Raw genomic sequence first — 25,095 nt, 5'->3', positions numbered from 1 at the left:
GACGGGAGCTCACCCCGCCATGGGGATTCGAACTGCCGACCATACGATCGGCAAGTCCTAGGCACTGAGGTTTTACCCACAGCGCCACCCGCATCCCTCTTTATGTGCATAGGATGTGGTATTATGTTGCAAGAATCTAATCATTATTATTATTATTATTTTAAAAAAACTTATTATACTGTACAGCATAAGGGAAGAGGTCACAAAAGGATCACAGACACTCCCTTGAAGACCTACAAGTCCAAGAAAAGGCAGCTCAAAATAAATGCCCTGTCTTTTGTAACTCTTCGGTTTTCAACACTAAAAGCTCCTGGCTGGTTAAAAAGAACTGTTTCTCATGCTTATTCTGTCCACTTTTATTATATATAATAAATATATAATCACAACCAGTATATTATGATTTACTTTTGCTGATCATTCATATGTCTATCATCTATCTATCTATCTATCTATCTATCTCTATTTCATTGATATCTGTAAAATTTAAATACACCAAAGGATACAAAAGCCCCCTGTGGGAGAAAAATCAAGAAATTGCATCTCAGACTCATTTCTTTTTTTCTTCCTTTCTTTCTTGAAACAGTGGCAAAGAATCCTACTGCTCCTACTCCCCAAGGTAAGAAAATGGTTTTTTTTAATCACATTTATGTTAAATATTTGCTATAGATGGTCATGATCCAGTTCTATGAGTGGGGTGGGCAGTGGGGAGGGCAATAAGTAAGCCATGAGGGATTGGGTCAGCTCCCTCATTTGCAAGACAAACACCCAGAATATATATCACAGGCGGACTGGGTTCAGTTGCATCTTACAGAGAATGAAAATTATATATATAGAATGAACAAGAATTTGCCGTTGAAGATCAGAGTGCCAACTGATTCAAAATAAATTGCATTTTGTTAGGAATACAACTACTCACTGCCAATTTTGCTGTGCAAGCCTATAACTATCCCTTGCCCCACTCTTTTTACAATTTTGTTGGGTATTCTCTCTCCCAATTTACCTTTGACCTGCTCCTCAGTCCTGGGAACTATATTTAAGACTTTACTTGGATTAATTGTGACTTCATTGCTTTTTATCACTTTTTAGTTGTCGTGAATATAGAGCCAATAAAGAGTTGGCTGTAGGCATAGTCATGGTTAGAGTAGACCTGTTGAAATTAATGAGATTTACATTGATCTCTAACCTAGGTCCCATAGATTTCTGTTCTGTTCTAAGCATGAACAGTTCAAATATCTAGTTCAACTTCCAGAAAACTTTTTGAAAGAAAGCTGCAATTAAATGGGATTAACTGAGCAAATACACAGGTTGCTCTACAATGCATTATATCAGGGAAGTGTTGTTAATCTGGGTTAATTTTAGTAGCAAATCCAGAACCTAGCAATGGAAATTGTTCTGGATTAATTAGCAAAGAACACGAGGACTATTGGGTGGGCTCCTGCCACTTCTTCCATCTTCCATACAGTGTCTAGCATACAGTGTCTAGAGAGCCAGTGTGGTGTAGTGGTTAAGAGCGGTAGTCACGTAATCTGGGGAACCGGGTTCGCGTCTCCGCTCCTCCACATGCAGCTGCTGGGTGACCTTGGGCTAGTCACACTTCCTTGAAGTCTCTCAGCCCCACTCACCTCACAGAGTGTTTGTTGTGGGGGAGGAAGGGAAAGGAGAATGTTAGCCGCTTTGAGACGCCTTCGGGTAGTGATAAAGCGGGATATCAAATCCAAACTCCTCTTCTTCTATATTCAGCCGCAAGGTATTTGTCAGGCTTTTAAACTGCCACTTACATGAAGCCTTTGGCAAATCAGAGTTGGCAACTCAGCTTAAGTTTGGTAAGATGGGAGATGTGGGCCTTTTTTGGTTTCTTTTGGACCACCCATGTGCCACACATCACTATAGGTATGTACATATGATCAAGAAGGCTAGTGACATTTTTCGAAGGCTATTGCCACCAGGGGCAGCCATGTTCAATTTTTATCCAAAGGGTGTGTTCGGCAGATAAATATCCTTGAAATTCTGAGCTGCACCTGGCAAAGGTAAAAGGCCATGCTCAATGCTCTTTTTTCTAGAAAAAAGAGGTGCCGGAACTCACCAGAACTCCCTTGTTCACTTAGAATGGCAATGGCGGCCACTGAGTTCTGGTTGAAAAACAAGCCCTGGCCTTCCATGAGGGGTGTGCTGGTCCCATGGGTTACCCGAGAGGCGAGGTCCAAGTCCGGTCCGTGGTCAAAGGTGCAACGTGGAGGCAGTAGTAGCTGAAGCTGGGTGCAGGGCAGGGAGTCGGGTCAAGTCAGGAACAGGCATGCAAGCAGGGAGCCAGGGCGGGTCAGGAGCTCTGGCAGAAAAGCAGGACAGGGTTCAGGCAGGAACTAACAACCAACAATGTTGCTCCCACAACTTGGGACTGGGGCCGGCCGGCTTTTATCTGCCCCGAGGCATAGGGCAGCCCCAATCCTCTGGTGACTCCCCTCTCCTGGCCTGGAGGCGAGCACTCCTCCTGCGGGAACTTAGTTCCCTCCGCCTCTCTGCCCTGAGCCTCTGCAGCTCAGGAGAGGCTGGAGGGTTACCGGACCCAGAGGCAACCTCAGCCTCCCCTGACGGGGCTGAGAGTGGAGCACCTGCAGGCAATGGGTCTTCCATCACCTCAGGAGCCAGAGCAGACTCAGCTGATGCCTGCACCTGAGGACCCAGCACAGGTGAGGACCCTTCAGGCTCATGCCCCAGTCCCGGCTCAGCTGGTTCTGGAGGCGGGGAATCCTGTGCAGGCTGGGATCCCTCAGGTTCAGCATCCAAGTCGAATCCCAGGCCATCACAAGGAGTTTTGCTGGGATGCACTAGCTAACGCCCCCCTCTGCCATATACCTGTTGCCATGGGCTGCCTCCAGTTAGAGAAAAGGTCTGCAGGGAGGAGCCTGTTGTACTTCTGTAGGCGTCCTGTTGCAGATCTCCACCGTCACAATACCTTGAGGGAGGAAGACCAGGTGATGGAGACATGTCAGAGGAGGAGGGGCCAGAGGGTGTGGCCCTGCTCTCCCCTCCTTCAGTCAGCATTGAATGTCTGAAAAGAGCTGGGACGGGGAACCCGTGGCTCTCCAGATGTTGCAGGACCGCAGCTCCCATCAGCCACAGCCAGCATGGACAGGGCTCGGGGATGATGGGAGTTGTAGTCCAATAACATCTGGAGGGCCACAGCTTCCCCATCCCTAGAACAGGTCTTCGTACTGAGTGCCAGTTGCACATCCCTACTGAGGGCTTGCAAGGGTGGGTATTCTCCAGACTCCAACATGACATACCTAGTCTTTGTACCATGAAGTGAATCCCTCGCTTCAGATATCATGGATTTTGTAAACTTGGAGTTGAACTACACGTGACATGGGAGTTCCTTGCTTGGAAGACAAAGGCCCAGATTTGGAGGGTTGAAGTCTACCCTTTCCCCCACACCCCAAGCTGTTGTTATCCATGAGGTGTGAAATGTCTGTGAGATTTTCTCCCTGGGGCTAATAGCAACTTTGGAAAGCGATCTGGATTTGGGTTGTTGTAGAAGGGCACAGAATTAGGCACCCCCCTCTTGCAAAGTGTGGCTGTTCCAGTTATGGCACTTCCAACACCATAGCCTAATCCGTATTGGTAAGGATGGAATGGCAGACCCCTGGAAGCATAACAGTCCTTGTAATTCATCCTGGTTGAACAGACTGCTGGTGTCTTGCCATGCTGCAATGCCACTCTGTTTAAGACTCTGCTGTGTAACATGGCTGATTTGTTTATTGCCCTCCCCCCTCACGTGCTCACCTTAGGAACTCTTCTTGGCTCTTCTCCCATACTTCCACGCACCACTCCACCCTCACCTGCAAGCACCTCTGAAGCAAAGCCTGGCTCTGCGACCAAGGAGGCAGTGACCCCCACTTACCAGGCCTCCAATGCTTCCGGAATACCTGTTAGCAAAGCAACTGCCACCCCTGCGACTGCTGTCTCTGCCAACGTCACAGGTTTGCTTTGGAGTTTTCTGATAAGAGATTGTACTGCCCCAGGAATACTGTCCTCTCTCGGGAGAGTGGTGGTGGTGGTGGTGGTGGGGAGCCTCATCACATAACTGCTACGTGGCTGGAAACTTTACTTGAATAAGTATGTTGAGTTGGAATGCAATGGATGGTGAATGGCCGACTCTACAACCATAAAATTAGAGCAGAAATTAGGAGAACAGCCATTGGGGCAGGGGGCTGAGAGGTACGCATGGACAGCTGCTGAGGACAGGAAGCATCTCTGTGTTAGCAAGACTGAAGCTGGCTTTGTGGCTCACTTCACTCATCTTTGCAGAGTTGCTCACACTGGGGAGCTGATCCCATTATGACCTTTTTCTGCTTGGCTAGCTACATGAATGAAGGGGCATGCATGTGAACTGGGCCAACTGTACTAATGATAGGCTGTCCCCCTCCCCTCCAAAGCATGGTTAGAATCAGGCTTAAAGTTAAAGGTGAAAGTTAAAGGACCCCCGGACGGTTAAGTCCAGTCAAAGGCGACTATGGGGTTGCTGCGCTCATCTTGCTTTCAGGCCAAGGGAGCCAGCGTTTGCCCACAGACAGCTTTCTGGGCCATGTGGCCAGTATGACTAAACCACTTCTGGTGCAATGGGACACTGTGACGGAAGCCAGAGCGCATGGAAACACCGTTTACCTTCCTGCCGCCACAGTATCTATTTATCTACTTGCACTGGTATGCTTTTGAACTGCTAGGTTGGCAGCAGCTGGGACAGAGCAATGGGAGCTCACCCCATCGCGGGGATTCGAACTGCTGACCTTCTGATCAGCAAGCCCAAGAGGCTCAGTGGTTTAGACCACAGCGCCACCCACGTCCCATAGAACCACCTGGTGAGCCCACACAGTTGATGCTCCAGGTAGCAACCGCAGCATGTTTCACAGTACTGCTGCTGAATTAGCTTTGCAAGAGATCAAGAATACTGCTTCCTTCTCTGAAGGGTACCCGTTAACCAGTTAATGTTTTGCTGTTGTATTGTAACAATGGTAATAAAAATTATTGCACTTTTGTTACTACAGAGATTGTTCCAACAAGCAGCTCATCCTCCCTCCCTCGCACGGACGCAAACTCTTCCAGCACTCAGGCACTCAGCAGCACTGCTGCCCCTCCTTCACTCTCTCCCTCCACCGTCACGCACGCACCACCAGGTTTGCCATGCTGTTCTTTGCAGTGTTCCTGAACAATGTCTTAAGTACTGGGCATGAATATTCAGTTTGTGGGATAGTTAAGCATTATCAGAATGCATATATGTTTTGCTTGAGGTTGCTAAGCTGAGGCTGGACAACCACCTCTGAGGGATGCTTTAACATTGAATTCCCTGTATTGGCAGGGATATCAACCAGGTGATTGTTGCGGTTCTTTTGAAATCCGGATATCTTTAAGCTTTTAATTGCATTATAAGGCTGGGTAGTCATTGGAGGATGCATTCCTGTGTGTCTAGTTTAAAAATATCAAGTCAATGGCCAACTTAGTGCATTTTGGACATCTAACCATGAACATTGACTTCACATGATCTCTTAAACAATGTCATTCAGTCTGCACATTCAGTCTGCACCCGGCCCTTAGAATCATAGAATCATAGAGTTGGAAGAGACCACAAGGGCCATCGAGTCCAACCCCCTGCCAAGCAGGAAACACCATCAGAGCACTCCTGACATATGATTATCAAGCCTCTGCTTAAAGACCTCCAAAGAAGGAGACTCCACCACACTCCTTGGCAGCATGATTTGCTTGGAAACACGCTATGAGTGCTGGTGCACACATCATGCTAAGTCAACGCTTAGCTCAGTTGGTTAGAGTGATCCGAAGAAAGGAGGAGTGAAATGACAGCTATGTTTGTTCACATGGGTTATGGCTTGCCGTGACACGTGAACACACCCAATTTGTCTTATAGAAGAATTCTCACCAGTTATTCCTGCCCCTTGATACATTAAACCAGGCATGCACTTACCAAACAAATCAATGTACTAAAAGCTAGGATCCCGTGAAAAGGATCATTGGGGGACAAGTTACTTGTATGTATCTTTTTCTGGCGGTGGCGGAGGGTTTCCACATCACTTTATCTACACACTAAGAAAAGCCCCACCTATTTTACCATATTACAGTGGTTTCAAAGGCTCAGAAGCAGGATGAGAAAGAACATTGGGAACCCTACATGAATAGCAAATTCAGGAATTACTTTTGCCAGTGTAAAATTCTTCCTGGAAGTGATTCCATGTGCAGATAGTTTATTTTAAATATTACACTTTTGAAAGGTTAACCTTAATTCCAGTTTTTAGTAAGCAAGGACATAACAAACAGGGAGCATCTCCTTTGCAAACCTCCTGTTTTACACATCCTGTTTTATATGTCTATAATGGTAGGAACTCCTTTAAATGAAACAGTTAACTAAATAAATGCCAGTGGTTCTTATGTAGAATTATGTAGAATTTCCCTGGAGCTTTATGACTCGAGAGTCTAGGCTGCTTTTAACCAAAGAAAGGTTTCACAGCTATGAACAAATATATTATGAAGTTGCTGTTGTTTTTAAGGCCCAGTGTTGTTGAAGTCAGCATTTAATACTGTGTAGTTGGGTAATAAAAATTTGCTGTACTGAGGCCAAAAGGTAAGAGTCACATTGCGCGCGCACGCGCGTGCACGCACGCACGCGCGCGCGCGCGCACACACACACACGTTAACCCAAGAGATGCTGGCCATTTGAGCCATTTCTAATTAATACCACATTTGCACTGATGTTACAAATTTGTATAAAACCAGGACAGAGTTAATTTGTCTTCCAGTATCTTAAAATCATTTAGAATAGAAAACATTTTTCATTCTCGATTTTAATTGAGTTGATAAGAACACATATAGTTTTATTTTTATATGTATAGTGAGGGAATAATGTGAAAGAAAATAAAGAAGAAGAAAACAAACAAAAGAAAAATTGAAATCGTGATACAATTGAGTATATCAGTAATACAATTCTTCCAATAAATGTAGAATTACTCTTGATAAATGGATTCCATATTGTTATATTTATCCAGACACAATCTACACCCAAAAGAATACCTATAGTTTTTAAACTAACCAATGATCTCTCCAAAAAAAGGAGCCATAATCCAATGCATGCCCACCCACCGTGGTAGACTTGGAAAAATGAGGAAGGAAGGAACCTTTATTCATATATCAAAGTGAAATGTTTTGTAGACATCTGAATTATCACTTCTGTTCTTCATTTCGAGTAAGAAATTAAGACTGCAATCTTGTACATACTTATCTGGGATTAAGTCCTACTGAACTAAATGGATCTTACTTCTGAGTTGGTATGAATAGGGAAGAACTATTGCAGCAGCATCTTATGCAAACACCCTCAGAAGTAAGACCCACTCTCTTCAATGGTGCTTATCTGCAGGTCTCTGTGTGTAGGACTGTACTTTATATTCCCATTAAGAAGACTAGTTTTCCTTTTTACAGGGGAAGGAACACATTTTCTCAGCTTGCAGTTCTTCTTCAAGGTTGTTTCCATTCATGGGGATATGGCATCAATAATTGCTGAATGTAACGCTAACGTTCTGTTTATTTCCTGGCAGATGATGGGGATAATTCCACCACGCATACCAACATTTCAGCGTCCTCTGGCACTCCAGCAAACATCCCTTCAGCTCTCTCAGAGACCACCCCTGGTCCAATAGGTGACAAACCTGCACACATTTAAGAGCATTGCTAGCACCACATGCATGCATGGCTTTGAATGGCATCCAAATTCCTTTGAGAATGAAATTTTTCCTGTGCAAACACAATTGAAATGAATTGGATTCGTGCAGAAATTATTTATGAATTCCAATCCAAGAATCTGGTTTAAGAGCCAAGACTGACATCTGGCATTTGAGAAGTGGGATACTGCTTTATCTAAATTGGCATATCTTACTCCAATTCTAGAATGCACTGCAACAAACATAAGAACTTGCTACTTTAAGCAAATTATCCATTTAATTTAGGTGGCTTTCTCAATAGACAGCACTTTTCAATCTCTGTTACTGTGTATTTGTCATAAAATTTCATTAACAGCAGAAGACCATAGCACAATGGAATGAAAGCAACGAACTTCATAACTTCACAAGAAAGTTCAAGCGATAAGTCAAACAAACATCACAAAGCAAAAATGGAATTACTGTTTTTCCCCAACAATAAATGTAGACAAACCCCACATGCAGCAGGCCTGCCCCAAGATCAGAGAATAGTGAGGCAATCAAATAAATGTTTGGCTATCTGACAAGCCGTTGAATTAACCTCAGACTGTATCGACGGTTGCAAGCATTTAAATAGCTTATTAGGGAAAATAATTTACACTTTGTCAGAACCTGTCTTCTGAGGACAGATTAGTAGAAAATAGAAAATAGGAAATTCGGAAAATAAAATAAACTTTTAAGGCTAAGATTATAAGTAGGCGGTTTCAGTGGGAAATTGCTAGTTTTGCAAAACATTTTTAGTCATTTTGCAGTGACCTAAGTTGTCACGTCGTTTTGAACAGGTATGACAATATACAGTAAGGATGCAGACATGTTTGCTGAGAGGTCCCACTAGGGAAAGCATGCATTAGATTGCACTATTACTAATATAAACTATTTGCCCAATGATATGATGTTTTAATTTACTTGGCTTTAATGTAGCACAAAGAAGTCAACAGTGTGGGCCCAAGATTAGGTCTTCTGGAGAGGGTACCACCCTCCAAAAGGCTCAGATGGTAGGGGAACTCAGAGATGGGACTTAGCCATACAGAATCTCTGTAAGGTACAGGTGCAATATAAATAACCATATTTTGAGACTTAACATCGGCAACAGAATTCAGCTGCTCTTGCCTAAGGTCTAATTTCATTTCAATAACGTTTACACAGGAAATGTTTTTTGGTGGAAACCAATAAAAAAATGTTGTAGTTTTGTGGCTGTAAGAGTTGGCTCTGAAGATGCTACTGCCCTGACATGATGTCTACCCCAATATAAGAACAGACAGGCGACAGAAACTCCTGGCAAACACCAAGCATTTGTAGGGCTCAAGTTACCATGGCTCAGTTGTGGGGCCACCTTTACTGAGAATCCTGCAACTGACTAGGACCGCTGCAACCAGTAGCAGCCCAGTGTAACAAGGCCTTGGAGGCCGTTCAGCTGCCAAGCGACCAATTGCAGCAGAGCTACAAGTGGAGGAATACTGTCTTCTGGACGCTGTATTAGCTGTGGTTGAGGTTTGCTGGTGCCTGCATGTATTCGCTGGGCCTGGGGTGCATATCATATCAGAGCAGCAAGGTCTGTAGGCTACACCTCAAGTACTGTATACTGCATTTACCTCCATTTGAATGCTATTTCATTGGTCCCCAGTAATTATGCAGTATTTCAATTACTCAATGCAAAGTATAGTTAACTGTGTTTATGCTTAAATACTATGAAAAAGATCAAAACCATGGTATAAAAGGTACGATGTTATATAGATATTTTAATGATGGAAGCTTATATTTTAATGTCTTAACGTAATTGGTTTTTATGTTTTGTAAGACACTTAGAAGCTTATATTGGCACACACACATATACACACTGTATGTGAATAATTACCGTATTTTTTGCTCTATAAGACTCACTTTTTCCCTCCTAAAAAGTAAGGGGAAATGTGTGTGCGTCTTATGGAGTGAATGCAGGCTGCGCAGCTATTACAGAAGCCAGAACAGCAAGAGGGATTGCTGCTTTCACTGCGCAGCGATCCCTCTTGCTGTTCTGGCTTCTGAGATTCAGAATATTTTTTTTCTTGTTTTCCTCCTCCAAAAACTAGGTGCGTCCAGTGGTCTGGTGCGTCTTATAGAGCGAAAAATACGGTATTTTCTCTTTGATACGTTTATAATGAAGAGCCTTCTAAGATTTTATCTTCTTTCTTACAGCTACTCCCGTGGACTGCAGTAAGTTTTAATGTTTTCTTGAAGATGGAACCCAACTTGTTAGACGTCCCTTTTGTTATTCTCGAGGACACAGATAATTCTCAAGAACGATAATGAAATACAGAAAACCAGGCATTAAAAATGTGCCTGTAAATTGCAAGATTTGGGAGTCACTAGCAAATAATGGGACCATTCACATATATGACTCGTGCATAAAAGAAATATCTTTGAATATCCGTATAATATGTAAGCTAAATATGTAGCTAAAAATCGACCATTCCTTTTCATTCCCTGAACTTCATGAAGATCAACAACTGTGGCCTCGCAGGAACTCGAGGTTCTCCTGTATTTTGCAGCCCCCTCTTACACAAACAGCAGTCAAAAGATCAAAGGGCTATGAAGCACAAGCAGTGGCAGATCTGAGGGCTTCAAATTTCAACGACGCCCTGTGCAATGCCAAAATATGGTGCCCCCCCCGCCTCTCACCTTCCATTCTGCAGCATAGTTACGTACGGTGCCCCTGAGGCTCTGCGCCAAGTGCGACTGAATCAGTCAGGCTCTCTTAAATCTTTCCCTGGCACAAGCCAAACTTGGCAGAGCTGCAGGGCATCCCCCACCAAACAGGTAGCTGCTGAATCAACAGCCTTGCTTTGTTTAGTGGCTGGGATGGCAGGACAGGAAAGGGCAGAGACTGGGGGAGAAATGTTACAAATCAGAGGTTCGTTTTTAGCTGGTTCTTTAGAAGAAAGGAACACAAGTAGACCCAGAGAGTTGCAACTCAACAAAACATATTTATTGTATACATTAAAACTGCAGTCCCTAACACACACACACACACACACACACACACACAATCTCTTGTAAAGTTTTTATTAGTATTCCAATATATCCCCAATAGTAGCCAAATTATAATAATAACAATTAATTACCAAATTATACAATTATCAAAATGCCAATCAACTTCTAATTATACATTTTAGTTAAAGTGGCTCCCCGCATGGTGAATTGAGTTCATTTCCGATCTTATATCACTGTGTTCCATAATGTTCATATCAGTTACATTTCAATTATAAGTCACACACACACACATTCTCAATCATACTCACCAACTTTACAGCAGTAGCTGACCAGGCTATTGGCAAGAGGACGGGTGGCAGGCACTGTAGTGCTGGGAACCTGTAAAGTCCCTTCTTTGTATCAGACATTATATGGACCACTTACAAACATGGACCACTTACAAACGCCATCTCCAACTTCTCGAAAGATTCCATCAGCGGTCTCTCTGAAAAATCTTACACATCACTTGGGAAGACAGGTGAACTAATATCAGTGTACTGGATGAAGCAAAGATCACCAGTGTTGAAGCAATGATTCTTCAACACCAACTTCATTGGAAGGTTATCTTGTGCAGATGCCTGATTATCGTCTTCCAAAGCAACTACTCTATTCTGAACTTAAAAGTGGAAAGTGTAATGCTGGTGACCAACAAAAGAGGTTTAAAGACAGTCTCAAGGCAAATCTAAAAAAAATGTAGTATAAACACTGACAACTGGGAAACACTGGCCTGCGAGTGCTCCAGTTGGAGAGCAGCCTTTACCAAAGGTGTTATGGACTTTGAAGACACTCAAACTCAGAACGCAAGGGAGAAACGTGCTAAGAGGAAGGCACGCTTGGCAAATCCACACCATGATCAACTCCCGCCTGGGAACCAATCTCCCCACTGTGAAAGGACGTGTGGGTCCAGAATTGGCCTCCATAGTCACTTACGGACTCATTGTTAAAACCGTGTTTATGGAAGACAATCTTACTCAGCTACGAGTGATCGCCAAGGAAGGAGAAGATATCAGACAATACAGCTCTGGTGATTCACTGCCATCTGTTCATCATCAAAGTTGTTCATCACGTTCCAGAGTTCATCACACCCTTGTTAGTCAATCTTGCTCAACACCCGTCCTTCATTATCAACCTGTTTGTACGTCAGGTCTCATGAGCTCAGCACCTCTTCCTCACTTCGCTTGCCAACCTTATCAGTTCCAAAAGTCTTAGTGAGACTCCATTTTAGAGTGGTGTTCTTCAGCCTAAAAACAGGCCTACACTCATTCCTCCATTACTACCATAAATTTCTAATGAATATGATTATTATACTCATTACATATTGCCAATTGAGTTTGCATTTAAGGCTGAATCACTCACATCCGCTCTTTCCAAAGCAACGTGAGAACTGAAACACAGGTGTCCTTCAAAAATCCAAATTTTGCTGTGTAGCACTCCAACTGACTGCTGCTTACAATAACACCGATACTTGGTGTGGGTGTAATATGTGTAGATTAGTCAAAACTGCATAGAAAATATGTTTTTATTAGGATAAAATTGCACTAAATTGATCAAGGGTTTTTCTTTTAAAACCACAAACTGCTGAAGAAATGCAGAGAACTGAACTTACAAAAACTGGAAATGGAGACAACCAATATTGACAAGTCCTTCCATGCCTAGGAAGGGGACAGGATCACTGTGCCAGCCTGGATCTGCTGCACCAATTGGGTCAATGGATTCCAGGGCCTTCTGCTGGCTGCTGTTGTTGGGGATCCTGCCAGGGGCACTTTTGCCTGTCTATAGATGTGTGTGTGGAGAAGTGCCAAACCAATAGAGTGATGCTGGCATGGCTGGCAGGAGGCCACCTAGGCTGCGCAGGGGGACAGCTCTGCCCAATCACATTCCACCACCACCCCAGCCTGACACAAAGGTGCTTTTTTTATGGGGGAATTGCTCTGTTGATGAGCCTCCAATGGCCACTATATATATTGCTGATGAGCTGCGCTTGGCTTGGTGAGTCACACAGGTTGGGCAGATCTGGTTAATGAACTGAAATATTACCAGTATGAATTGAAGGAAAACAAGCAGCTGCAAATCTAAGTAATCAGCAGAAGAACAGTTTCTCTTACCTATAGTGCACATACTGTGCCTCTCTTTAAACTGTTAATGCACATTAAACATTATTTGTGGTTTGATTGTTTTTAACATGTTTCAGTGCAACAAGCATTTAAACATATCTCTCATCTCTTAGGTCGTATAAACATTTCAGTGGCTCGTTATAAATACAATTCAGAAGGCGTCACTGCAGAACTTGCAGTTATGAAAAGGGCAGAGCTGCAAAATGTTAGCTGTGAAAATGCCCACTGTACTTGGGACAAGGACCAAAGCACACTTGCTGGACTTCAAGAATGTGACAAATACAAGATAGTAGCATCTTTTAATGGATGTGATGATTTAACATTATCAGTTCATGTCCCCCCTGGTAAGATCAGATACTTCTCATTTATTTAAGCAAAATCTGCCTTCTTGTTTTTCAGCCACTCTGATGAGCTGTCCTCCCCCCCAGTGCTAAGCTATTGGGAGAACGTAACCTGGGGGTATGTCAGAGGGCTAGAGAGGGTGCGGGAAGTCAGTTTTAATTTTTTTGGTATCAACTAATATCCTGGTTTTCAGTTTCTCACAATAACAGGCTTTTAAAGCTAAGCAATGTTTTTATTTCTCCTTCCATCGTATCTCATAGTCATGTAACACATAAAAGTACACTAATTCAAAATGAACACTGAAAACTGTGTTGGATACTCATTTGGGGTAAAATGATGCAACCCACTAAGCAATGTATTATCCAGCATGCTTTTAAAACTGAAAAAGAAATACTGAACAGAATGTCATTGTGATATTTTTCTCCTTTTTCTTTACTTGGAAGAAACCAATAAGTGGAAACTAGAAGAACCTAAAAAAAGTAACACCAGTGTGACTTTATCTTGGAACAATCGCAGATATGATAAGCATCATTGCCATTTAACATATTCCTGTCGCTGTCATCCTCATGGTAGGAGATTTTGGAAGTTTTTGCATTTCTGTCTTTATTGGCTGGAGAATTAAATGCACCTTATTGGGGACCTTTTTTTTGTGTCCTATGTATGGACGTATTTAGAATTAAGTATAGAGAGGTGGAAAGGCAAACAAGTCTGGTAAAGGTATGAGTCTCTCTCTCTCTCTCTCTCTCTCTCTCTCTCTCTCTCCTTAATGAAATAAAAAAATCCTTCCAGTAGCACCTTTAAGACCAACTAAGTTAGTTCTTGGTATGAGCTTTCGTGTGCAAGCACACTTCTTCAGATACAGATCTGAAGAAGTGTGCTTGCACACGAAAGCTCATACCAAGAACTAACTTAGTTGGTCTTAAAGGTGCTACTGGAAGGATTTTTTTATTTTGACTATGGCAGACCAACACGGCTACCTAGCTGTAACTTAATGAAATAGTAAGAAGAAATACCTCCTGCTGTCCAGAAGGATCTTACTCTACACGAGTGGTTTCAAGTCCCTAAAAAATCACAAGTTGTTGATAGTTTCTCCAGGTTTGATTACTGTAGATAACAAGGGTGCAATATTTTGTGTGAAACATTAGATATGGATGGTGCCAAAGAACTGCTTGCTAGGGTGGACCTAAAACACATAGCTACAGTCAAATAGCAGCTCACGTGGAGTTGAGGTCAGGGGAAAGAAGCAAGAAAGTGGGTAGCATGTTCTTGATTTTTTGTCAATCAGAGCTAACCTACACGACCCTCCATATCTTCTTGGACTCATCTCCCAAAAGCCCCAAGCAGCACAGCCAATGGTAAGGGATGTTGGGAGTCTTGAGGGCAAAAGATTCCCCATCCATGGCATAGATGCTTCTGGATGCCTGAAGTACGGAGCAATGATGTTTTGCAATTTCTTATAGATCAGAATTTTCGGACCACTGAAGAGCAGAATGGTTGTACAGTGACAGGTTTATCACCCAATAAGAACTACAGTTGTTTATCAGAATTATTGTTTCATGGCAATATTGTGAAAACTGGCAACAAACAGCTAACAACAGATTATGGAAGTGAGTATGACAACATGATGCTTGGTCACTTATGAACTTGCCTTCATCCCAGAAACTAAACTATTACAACGATGAAGGGTATCTTTGTGCACATATAAATAAAAGCATACAAATAGGATTTAATGTATTACCGTGACAGATTATAATCTGGGCAGGAGTGCCTGATCCAAGTTTGGAGACCCTTGGGTAAGATGTCCATTGTGGGCCCCTTCTCCAGCTGGGTCCACCTTCTTCTCCCCACTGTTTATTTTCAGGCCTTCCTGATCTGAAACAAAACTGCATGGTAAATGAAAGGGAGCCACAAGCAGAGTCTCCTGCTCTTTCTCCTTACTCCTGTCACTACACTTTCACTCAGAGGACAGCGGAAATGACAGTAGGGATGGACAGATAAATCATAAGTCCATCCCATCCCATCCCATCCCATCCATTCATTCATTCATCTATCCATCCCTGGCCCTACCTACTGCTTTTTAAACATTTTTATATCTTTAATTGCTTAGTAGTTTTTGAACTGTTGAACTATTAAAAATCAGGAAGAACCTTCCACCATTAAGAACTGTTCAACAGTAAAACTTAGACTTTCTCGGAAGGTAGTGGACTGTCCTTCACTGGAGGTTTTTAAGCACAGGTTGGATGGCCATGGGTCATAGATGCTTTGGTTGAGAATCCTGCATTGCAGGGGGTTGGACTAGATGACGCTCAGGGTTCCTTCCAGCTCCATGATTCTGTGATTCTATGAACTGTCACTGGGTTCCTGAATAATTTTTAAAAGAGTCCCCCCCCCCCCCGCTGAATTCCTACACCAGCGCCTGGCAAGCCTGAAGATATTTCATGGAATTCAAGTAATTCTACAATAGAAATCACATGGAAGAAGCCACAATCTGAAGAAAATGGCCCTATTGATGGGTACATGGTCTGCCTTGGGGAGAAAAACTACTACAACAAAAAATGTATGTACATTTTGCATCATTTTGCCAGAAAGCATATTAAGTCCATTTGTAGATATTAGGGGTGTGTGTGTGTGCAGAGATCTTCTGATCTGCTTTGTGGGCTCTGGATCAGGCAGACCCATCTTGTGATTCTCTGGGGGGTGACCCCCACTACTCTGCCCCGCATCCGGTCCTGTATCAAGGAGGTGGGGGGTTAATCTTGAATCCTAATTAAACAGATGGGATGGAGGGGAGATCAGTGGGGTTAGATCTTGCAGGGTGCTGCTTGCTTGTGAGTTCCTTCCCTGCACTGAAGCCCTTAGCGAAGGTAGCAGCACCCTGGGAATCATTTTTAATGTTCTGAGGATGACATTTATTTTGGGGTGAGTATTTTTAGATCATTTTTAAACTATGATTTTACTGGGGGAGTGCTTTGAAGAGCTGATTACAAGCCAACAGCCCTGACCCTCTTTTTTCTAAGTATTCCCCTAACACACAGGCTGCGGGAAAATTTCTCCATTGATTTATAGGGGTTCACCAGTGATCAGAGCCATTTTCTGATTGGGAGGTAAATACCGTATTTTTTGCTCTATAAGACTCACTTTTTCCCTTCCTTCTAAAAAGGGGAAATGTGTTGTGCGTCTTATGGAGCGAATGCAGGCTGCGCAGCTATCCCAGAAGCCAGAACAGCAAGAGGGATTGCTGCTTTCACTGCACAGAGATCCCTCTTGCTGTTCTGGCTTCTGAGATTCAGAATATTTTTTTTCTTGTTTTCCTCCTCCAAAAACTAGGTGCGTCTTGTGGTCTGGTGCGTCTTATAGAGCGAAAAATACGGTAGATCAGCTCATTTTTGAGAGAAATGGAAATCAAGGAGTGCTTGCGCCCATCTCTGCCTTCTTGGCTCTGAAGCAGTGTCTCTTCTCATATGTTCCTCCATGTGCCTTGAGGTCTATTCCAAAGAAGGCCTATTCAATATTCTTTTTATTTGTGCAAAGAAAAGCAGTCTGGGAATGTTGGGGTAGACTTTTGTGCACACCCCTCACCCCACTTCCAGTTTAACTTTCCACGTGTTCAAGCAAATGCCTGAACTGTAATGTTATGTATTGTTGAAAGCTGGCCATTATCTGTATTGATGGTTTTATCTTGTTCCATTCCATGTAATTTCTAATCTTTTAAAAATGTTTTTTTAATTAAAAATACAGATAATGTTTCAAAGAATACCAGTTATATATGGAATGACTTAAAGCCCTACAAAAATTATAGTGTCTATGTCTGGGCATACACCAAAACACAGAATGATGCAGTACTGGAAGGGCAACGAAGTAGCAAGACAATTCCCACTAAAGCAGCAAGTAAGTTGTGTTCTCAAATATTGTGCTAACGCTATGACTAAAAGTCCGTCCCCCCTATTTAAAAACTTGCTACATACAATCTGCTACTGTATGCATTGCAGACTACATATGAGCAGCTGCATCTAAATTTATCTATGTGGAAATCATTCATTTTCAACATTTAATGCATGAAATTTATAGAAATGATTGGAATAATTTCCTGTGAAATAAATTGTTATTTCCCCACCCCCTTGGTTATAACTGAGCATCATCTGACTTATCAGAATGGCTCAAAGTTATTGATGACCAGAGGTCTATAACATCTACCTACACGTTCGTTCTCCATTACGTTTGGTGGTTGTGATGGAACCAAAGGAGGTTGCTCTAAGTACTTGAGGTCATATTTTGTCCCAGACTATAGGAAAGCATTTATACTAATTTGTCTAAATGTTCTGTCATCAGCTATGTTGGAACGAATACTTGTGCCATGTAAAGAGGGGTGTTTGGGGTGACTTTTGGAGGAATGTTGAAAATATGTTCATTAAAAACAAAGGAGCAAGCAAAAACAAAAAGTCCTGTATGACTTGACAGGAAGAAGACATTTTCTTTATTTTTCCTGGGTGGAATAGAGCAGTTTGTTGTCATGAGGCGATAATGAAATGCCTCTAAGAGTGCAAATATTCTGGTTGGAGAAATGGTCAGGCTAGTCCTTTGCTTACTAATAAAAGCTTCCTCTAACTCTAAGATGGGTGGTGCTGTGGGTTAAATCACAGAGCCTAGGACTTGCCGATCAGAAGGTCGGCGGTTCGAATCCCCGCGACGGGGTGAGCTCCCATTGCTCGGTCCCTGCTCCTGCCAACCTAGCAGTTTGAAAGCACGTCAAAGTGCAAGTAGATAAAGATACCTCCGGCGGGAAGGTAAACGGTGTTTCCGTGCGCTGCTCTGGTTCGCCAGAAGCAGCTTAGTCATGCTGGCCACATGACCCGGAAGCTGTATGCCGGCTCCCTCAGCCTATAGAACAAGATGAGCACCGCAACCCCAGAGTCAGCCACGACTGGACCTAATGGTCAGGGGTCCCTTTACCTAACTCTAAGACATTTATTTCATCCAACTTATATATCGCTTGATTGAAAGAAGAAGAAAACCCTCAAAAGCAGTTTATAAAAAAACTAAACAATAGAAACAGTTAGAAACTGCTATTTAAAACATTCAAATAATAATTAAAATCAGGAATGAGTGAAAAACAGAATGAAACACATGTAAGCATTCTAATATCTGGGTAGGCTTGTCTGAACAAAAATGTTCTTATCAAGCATTGAGAAAAGTACGCCTGCCTGATGTCCCTAGGCAGGGTGCTCCAAAATGTCGGTGCAGCCACACGAAAAGATGGATCAACTACAGATACAGAAAGAGTGTTAAGTTGACTGTTTTTAGTGTGTTACACTTCTGAGTCTTCTACTGTTTTACATTGTGCTTTGTCTGCTGTTTTACTGAACTTATGCAAGCCACTCTAGAAGCACAGCGTATTGAAGGGCAGAGTATAGATCTTTGAAACAAATGGATAAGTCATATCTGTGGCAAGAGGTGAGCTTTCCTGCCCTCTCGCTACTTCACTGGCTGCCACTTGTGGCAGGAAAACTCTGAGTGCAATGACTTCTTGGCGAATCAAAGCCTACAACATTTCTAGGGGAGTGAAGGAGAAGATCTTTTGTTATGGTGCCAATCCTTGAAATCTTTGATTCATTAAAAGCAGTTTGTCTGCAAAAGCCTATTGGACCAATAAATAGTTCACCTGCCAGTGGAAGGACAAGGAGGGAGCCAGTCTGGCTTCTCCAGGGAGAGAGTTCTGGGAGCAGCCACAAATAAGGCCTTTGGTGCTTTGCCTGCTGATGGCATTTGTTGAATCCCACTGTATAATTTGTTGTTTTAGTGTATTGTTCATTGCTTTGGACATCAAAAGCAGTATATACAGAGGTACCTCGGGTTACATACGCTTCAGGTTACATACGCTTCAGGTTACAGACTCCGCTAACCCAGAAATAGTGCTTCAGGTTAAGAACTTTGCTTCAGGATGAGAACAGAAATCGTGCTCCGGTGGCGCGGCAGCAGCAGGAGGCCCCATTAGCTAAAGTGGTGCTTCAGGTTAAGAACAGTTTCAGGTTAAGAACGGACCTCCAGAACGAATTGAGTACTTAACCCGAGGTACCACTGTAAATGAATGGCATTATTATTATTATTATTATTATTATGCCTCAACTATTTGTCTTTCAAACAGAACCAACAGGTGTGAGAAATCTCAAAGCGGACTTATCAAACGAAGCAAACAATGCTGTTAAGATCAAATGCTCAAAGCCAGAACAAATAAACGGCCCCAAAGAAGAATATATCTTGTACCTGGAGGATGAGAATAAAACGAAGAAAGATTGTTCTTTTGAAGTTAAAGACCTGGCTTATCTGACAACATACACGTTTAAGGTAAACTGCTTAATTCTGATGTGTACATTGAGATATAGGTAGATGCATTCAATTCATTACCTCACTGGGTAATGGTGTTTTCCCTTGTGGAACACAGCAGGGTGGAAGCTGCAGACAAAACTAGAATTAGTCGGCTCTTCCTGCTACTGGCTTTGGCGCCACCTAGTGCTGGGCTCCCTGTCTTCTGCCCTACCAGTCCCAATGGGCAATAGCCATTTGTGTAAAAGTAGCTCTTTTGATTATTGCATCTTCACTTTAGATGGGAAACCATTTGGGATATTGTTTGTCTTCGTTGATACATTTTTGACAAATCGAAATAGTATCCGCTGTTCTTTCTGTTTATTAGGTTGGTTTTAGCAACGGGAATTATACCTCGGAAGCCTTGGCCTCTAATCCAGTAACAACCAGATGTAAGATAAAGTTTCATCCACTCCTATCAATTTACTGATTAAAACACAAGAGCAGGACTTGACATAAGGTTTAGAAAGCGAGTAATGGAACAAACTTTTGCTAGCATTTCTTAAACCTTTTCAACATAGCTTCTCTCTCCCTTTGTTCTTTCGAATTTTGCAGATAATTCTCAAGCCCTGATTATATTTTTGGCATTCCTCATTATTGTGACCTCTGTGGCTTTGCTCCTTGTTTTGTATAAAATCTACACTCTTAACAAAAAACGATCATCGTAAGTAACCCCTCTTCCTTTCTTCTCTTAAGTATATGAAATAAAATGAGAAGACTTATCGATATAATGTAGGATGGCATGAGATTTCTTTCTCCTTTATTTACCTACTGCATTGCTCCAAGGGGTTCAAGGAAGTGTACGTGGTTTAGCTCTTTCCCATCTTGCAACAACCCTACGAGAATCCTATTCCAACCATCTATCCCCTGCTTCACAGTGGCTTCCTTTGGCCATGGTCTGTTGGTTGCATATTTCTCCGGTGATATCTATAGGGAACCACATGTCAGGAAGTGTAAAGTAAGGTAGAGAAAAGTGAAGATTTCTCATGGGGTGGTTGGACAGGAAGCTACATCAAGCCACACAGGGCCTCCCATGGAAGGAAAATAAAGTCCCTACCAGAGAAGAATGGCAGATTAAATTGATGGATTATGCTGAAATGGCAAAAATGATCGGAAGAATCAGAAATCAGAAAGACCAACATTTTAATAAGGAATGGGGAAAATTTATAATTTATCTTAAAAACAACTGTAAACAGCTAAAATTGTTAGTAGTATTGGAATAACACTTGTAGTTTAATGGTGACTTTGGGACATAATGGAGATGTAAAAGTTTTGGATTATTATAAAAGATGCAGGAGGAAATGACTAACAGTAGGACCCACGAAGGGGAGGGGAGGGAGCCCAGGAGATTCTTTGGAATCTTGTCTTTATGTTGTATGTTGGATATCGGATTGTAAAACTTTAATTTGAAAAACCAAATAAATAAATGTATATTATAAAAAAGACATACATGCCCCCCAATCTGCGCAATCACTGCAGCTTACCAGAAAGGAGAGTGGTGGGGAGGTCAAATGCACTGCTGAAACCAGTTGGGCACCACCAGTGCGTCAGCAGGGACGACCTCCCTGCCACCTCACTCCTCTCCGTCTCTATAAACTACAGTGGCACTGCTGCTCAGAGGCCAGGCGAACCCTTTGCCCCTTCCTGCTGGCCACTCCTGATTCCTTCTTATGCTAAAGTACGCTCCATGGGAGTTGGGTTATAGTCACCTAGGAAAGAGTTATATTGTTATTCCTTGACCAGCACCACTTTTATGACTTTTACTAATACTGGAGTGACATAGGACCAAACCAGACACGAGCCTGCGGATCTCACTCGTAAACTTTGCTGGATGTACCTTAGAATTTGGTTGCAGAATGCTGTGTTAACATGGAGCATTGCTCTTAGGCTTCATAACCGTTTATGTTTCTTACAGGGATCCAGATACAGGTATGCAGCCTCTTATCATAGGCAGAGGTTGGTATTCTCCAGCTTTGGGCAAGTGCAAGCATTTAATTGATATTTTTGTCTAGCTCACCATAAAGCCTTTGTAGCAGTACTGAACCCCGAAGCATGCTTCTTGGAGTCGTAATGTAGAAACGTTCCTCATGGACCTTTGTAGGCATTATAACTATTGGGGTAACAGGATTTATTACCTTTCGGTTAACCCTTCAGTACACAGAGTATGTGGGATAACCAGCCTCATATAACCAACATGATTCAGTCTACTTAATGGATGAAGGGGTTAATGCCATAGAGTAAGCTGTCTTGCCTGGCTTAGCCTATGTCACTTCCCTTCACCTTGGGAGGAAGGTAAACAAGCCTATTGTTTGCCTGAGAAGTTCAATATGTGAAAATGCAAAACCCTGTTCTCTAAACTGAGTTGCATCCAAACTTCCAACAGTAACATCAGGGAATTCTTGTGACCTGACAAATCTTCCAGACCTAACTCTGTAATGCTGTTAAATGTACATGTTTTAAGGATGGGGAACCCATGGTCTTCAGATATTGGATTCCAGTCCCCATCTGCCTCAGCCAGCATGGCCAATAGTCAGGAATTATGGGAGTTGTAATCCAACATATTTCTATGCCTGCTTTAAGAGAATGTAATACTCTTAAATAATGTGAATTATTTGGTAGTGCTTTGCCGAATGTCATTTCATTGCACTCAAGCTGTATAACTTGATTGCAAACCTATAACAAAACTATAGGAACCTAAGCATGTGTTTAAATATGGATTGCCTTTGTGTGATATGTATTAAAAGAAACAAATGTCATGACATATATGTTTTTCTCCGTGTTTTAAAGATGATGATAAACATCTGCTGAACATAGACCCAATTCCTGCAGAGTTGTTGTGGGAAACATATAAGAGGAAGATAGCAGATGAAGGAAGACTTTTCCTGGATGAATTTCAGGTTGGTGCCCCATTAAAAGACATTAGCCAAGTGTAAATCAGAAATATGAGTAATGCTGGTGGCTGGCTTGCTTTTGTTATGGGGTAAGAAGTTCCCAAGTTCCCTGAAGGGAAGGTTGGGGGTGGGGGAGACAGAGAGAGAGGCGCAGAGCACAGCTGCGTAGCCCAGAAGGCTAGAATTGCGCCATAAGAGATGAGTCTTACTGAATCCTTTGGCAGTTAGTCCTCAGTAAGTGGGAGTTGGCTTGCAGCCCTGAATGTGGATCAACTGGATTAAGGAGTGCAGTTGAAATGAATTATGATGTGAATAGTTTTAAAGAGCTAAATATGCCTAACTGTGGTGGCAATGGTTTCACATAATTCTTTATGCTGAGGTTGTTGTCGTCCTTTTGCAGAGCATTCCCAGAGTTTTCAGTAAATTCACGATAAAAGATGCACGCAAGTCTTACAACCAGAACAAAAACCGTTACATTGACATTCTCCCTTGTAAGTACATATTGCAAATTGGGTTCTTATCCTCCCTGCCCCAATTTATATCAAACTGAAGAGAACCTTTGATAACGTCTTAACCTTTGTTTATGACTGTTTGTATGAAAAGATGACTACAACCGTGTGGAGCTTTCTTCAGTACTCGGGGACCCTGGATCTGACTACATAAATGCAAGCCATATTGACGTGAGTGACCACCGTTAGCAAAATTCCTCATGTCAGATTGAAAACGTTATTCATAATTATTCCTAAGAATGCGCAGATATTAGTTTGCCTGGGCATAATAACAAATTACTTTATCTTGTAGGGCTTCACAGAACCAAGAAAATACATTGCTGCCCAAGGTTGGTATTTCTTCTTCTTCTTCTTCTTCTTCTTCTTCTTCTTCTTCTTCTTCTTCTTCTTTCTTCTTCTTTATTGAATTTATATACCACAGAGCCTAGGGCTTGCTGATCACAAGGTCAGTGGTTCGAATCCTGTTGAGCTCCTGTTGCTCGGTCCCAGCTCCTGCCAACCTAGCAGTTCAAAAGCACGCAGTGCAAGTAGATAAATAAGTACCATTCCAGCGGCAAGGTAAACGGCGTTTCCGTGCGCTGCTCTGGTTCGCCAGAAGCAGCTTAGTTATGCTGGCTACATGACCTGGAAGCTGTACACCGGCTCCCTCGGCAAATATAGCGAGATGAGCGCCGCAACCCCAGAGTCGGCCACCACTGGACCTAATGGTCAGGGGTCCCTTTACCTTTTACCTTTACCACCCTATACCCGGAGGTCCCAGGGCGGTTCACAGAATAAAATCAAAATACCACAAAATACATATTCAAAATAAGAACAACAACCCAATAACCTCCCCCCAAAACACACATTTTCTTTTTCCTTTCCTTCCCACCTTAAATCATGCAGGAAAGTAGTCTCTCTCTCTTTCTCCATGCTCATACATATGAGGGGCTGCTGCCCCAGCTTGCGTTGCTAACCAGCCCCACCTTCCACCCTTTCCAACCCTATCCCCTCCCTTTACCCATGCTTCCCATAGCCTCATAACTCCAACAACCTCCCTATATTCTAACATCTCCTTTATTCCTCCCATATCCACACAGCCCCTTCAATCCCCTATATTTTCACAGCTCCTTTAAGCTCCAGTCTCATCTGTCTGCCACCTCAACCTCACCTACCTGCCACCCCCCCTTGCAAATCTCCATCACCTCACAGCTTGCTTGCCCAATGCTTCCCCATCTCCTCACAGCTCACCCCAATCCCAAGAGGACGCAGCTACTGCCAGTCACAGAGGAGGGAGGAATGAAGAAGAGACAGTCTCTTCTCTGTCCTGCCCTGACAGAAAGAAGTGTGGATTGTGAAATGCACACTTCCTTCTGCCGATAGCAGCAGTGAAGGGGAGAAAGACTTTCTCCTCCATGGTGGTAGCGACAGTAGAGAGTACTTGAAGGCCTGTGTCCCCAGCTGTGTCCTCCCCTTTCTCCCAGACTACCCACCCATTCATTCACCTGATCAGCTGGGCCACTCACTTGCCCTGTTCCCAGACCTCCTTCACCCTATTGTGCATGGATTTGGCCTGACCTAGCCAAAGTTAATTGCTTTTAAGTTTCCTTGATTTCTGTGGGGCGTGCATTTAACTCTCTTTAAAAGTGCTTCTATCTTTGGCTGGGTCATGCCCATGGCAATCACACCAACTGCTTAAAGTAAATATTTCTGCCCAGGTCCCAAGGAGGAGACAACGGATGATTTCTGGAGAATGATCTGGGAGCAGAAGGCAACCATCGTCGTCATGGTGACTCGCTGCGAGGAAGGAAACAGGGTGAGGGAAAGAGGCGCACTCTCCTGTTGTGGCTACTGTAAAAATACTGCTTACTTTATTCTTACACCAATCCGGTTAATTATGGGAAACCTCTTTGGCCACAAAATACCCAAGAGGATGTACAAAGGCTCTGTTGTGGCTCTGTGGTGGGTCATAACTTCTGCTAATGAATTTATGAGCCAACCCAAATTCTTCTGGGGAGACACTGGTTATCTGGATGCAGGAAATGGCTACTGACTTGATCAGCAGCATGCATTGACTTGTCCAGGCTCCGCTGCCAGTATATGGCTAGTACCATTTCTTATGGTTTGTCTTGGCCAA

The 25,095-nt window shown here is 42.9% G+C and overlaps 1 protein-coding gene across 4 annotated transcripts in view; it reads left to right on the top strand.

The window, feature by feature from the left end:
• The window catches only part of PTPRC (protein tyrosine phosphatase receptor type C), a 79,127-nt gene that overhangs the window by 40,436 nt on the left and 13,596 nt on the right, over positions 1-25,095 (top strand). The window contains exons 3-21 of one of the 4 annotated variants that reach the window (XM_081010756.1): positions 584-616; positions 3,786-3,977; positions 5,043-5,171; positions 7,596-7,697; positions 9,930-9,947; positions 12,991-13,221; positions 13,663-13,788; positions 14,680-14,826; positions 15,633-15,776; positions 16,958-17,107; positions 19,362-19,561; positions 19,908-19,971; positions 20,135-20,243; positions 21,495-21,535; positions 22,367-22,476; positions 22,871-22,961; positions 23,074-23,150; positions 23,272-23,308; positions 24,677-24,774. In XM_081010756.1, the coding sequence (XP_080866882.1) occupies positions 584-616; positions 3,786-3,977; positions 5,043-5,171; positions 7,596-7,697; positions 9,930-9,947; positions 12,991-13,221; positions 13,663-13,788; positions 14,680-14,826; positions 15,633-15,776; positions 16,958-17,107; positions 19,362-19,561; positions 19,908-19,971; positions 20,135-20,243; positions 21,495-21,535; positions 22,367-22,476; positions 22,871-22,961; positions 23,074-23,150; positions 23,272-23,308; positions 24,677-24,774 (2,099 nt within the window). The remainder of the gene's footprint in view (positions 1-583; positions 617-3,785; positions 3,978-5,042; positions 5,172-7,595; positions 7,698-9,929; positions 9,948-12,990; positions 13,222-13,662; positions 13,789-14,679; positions 14,827-15,632; positions 15,777-16,957; positions 17,108-19,361; positions 19,562-19,907; positions 19,972-20,134; positions 20,244-21,494; positions 21,536-22,366; positions 22,477-22,870; positions 22,962-23,073; positions 23,151-23,271; positions 23,309-24,676; positions 24,775-25,095) is intronic. The other 3 variants (XM_081010757.1, XM_081010758.1, XM_081010759.1) reach the window with 3 other exon arrangements.

This window comes from Podarcis pityusensis (genome assembly GCF_964106645.2).
Source record: "Podarcis pityusensis genome assembly, chromosome: 6".
Lineage (NCBI taxonomy): Eukaryota > Metazoa > Chordata > Lepidosauria > Squamata > Lacertidae > Podarcis > Podarcis pityusensis.
The sequence above is the reverse complement of the archived record's forward strand: the minus strand, read 5'-3'. Positions and strand labels throughout refer to the sequence as shown.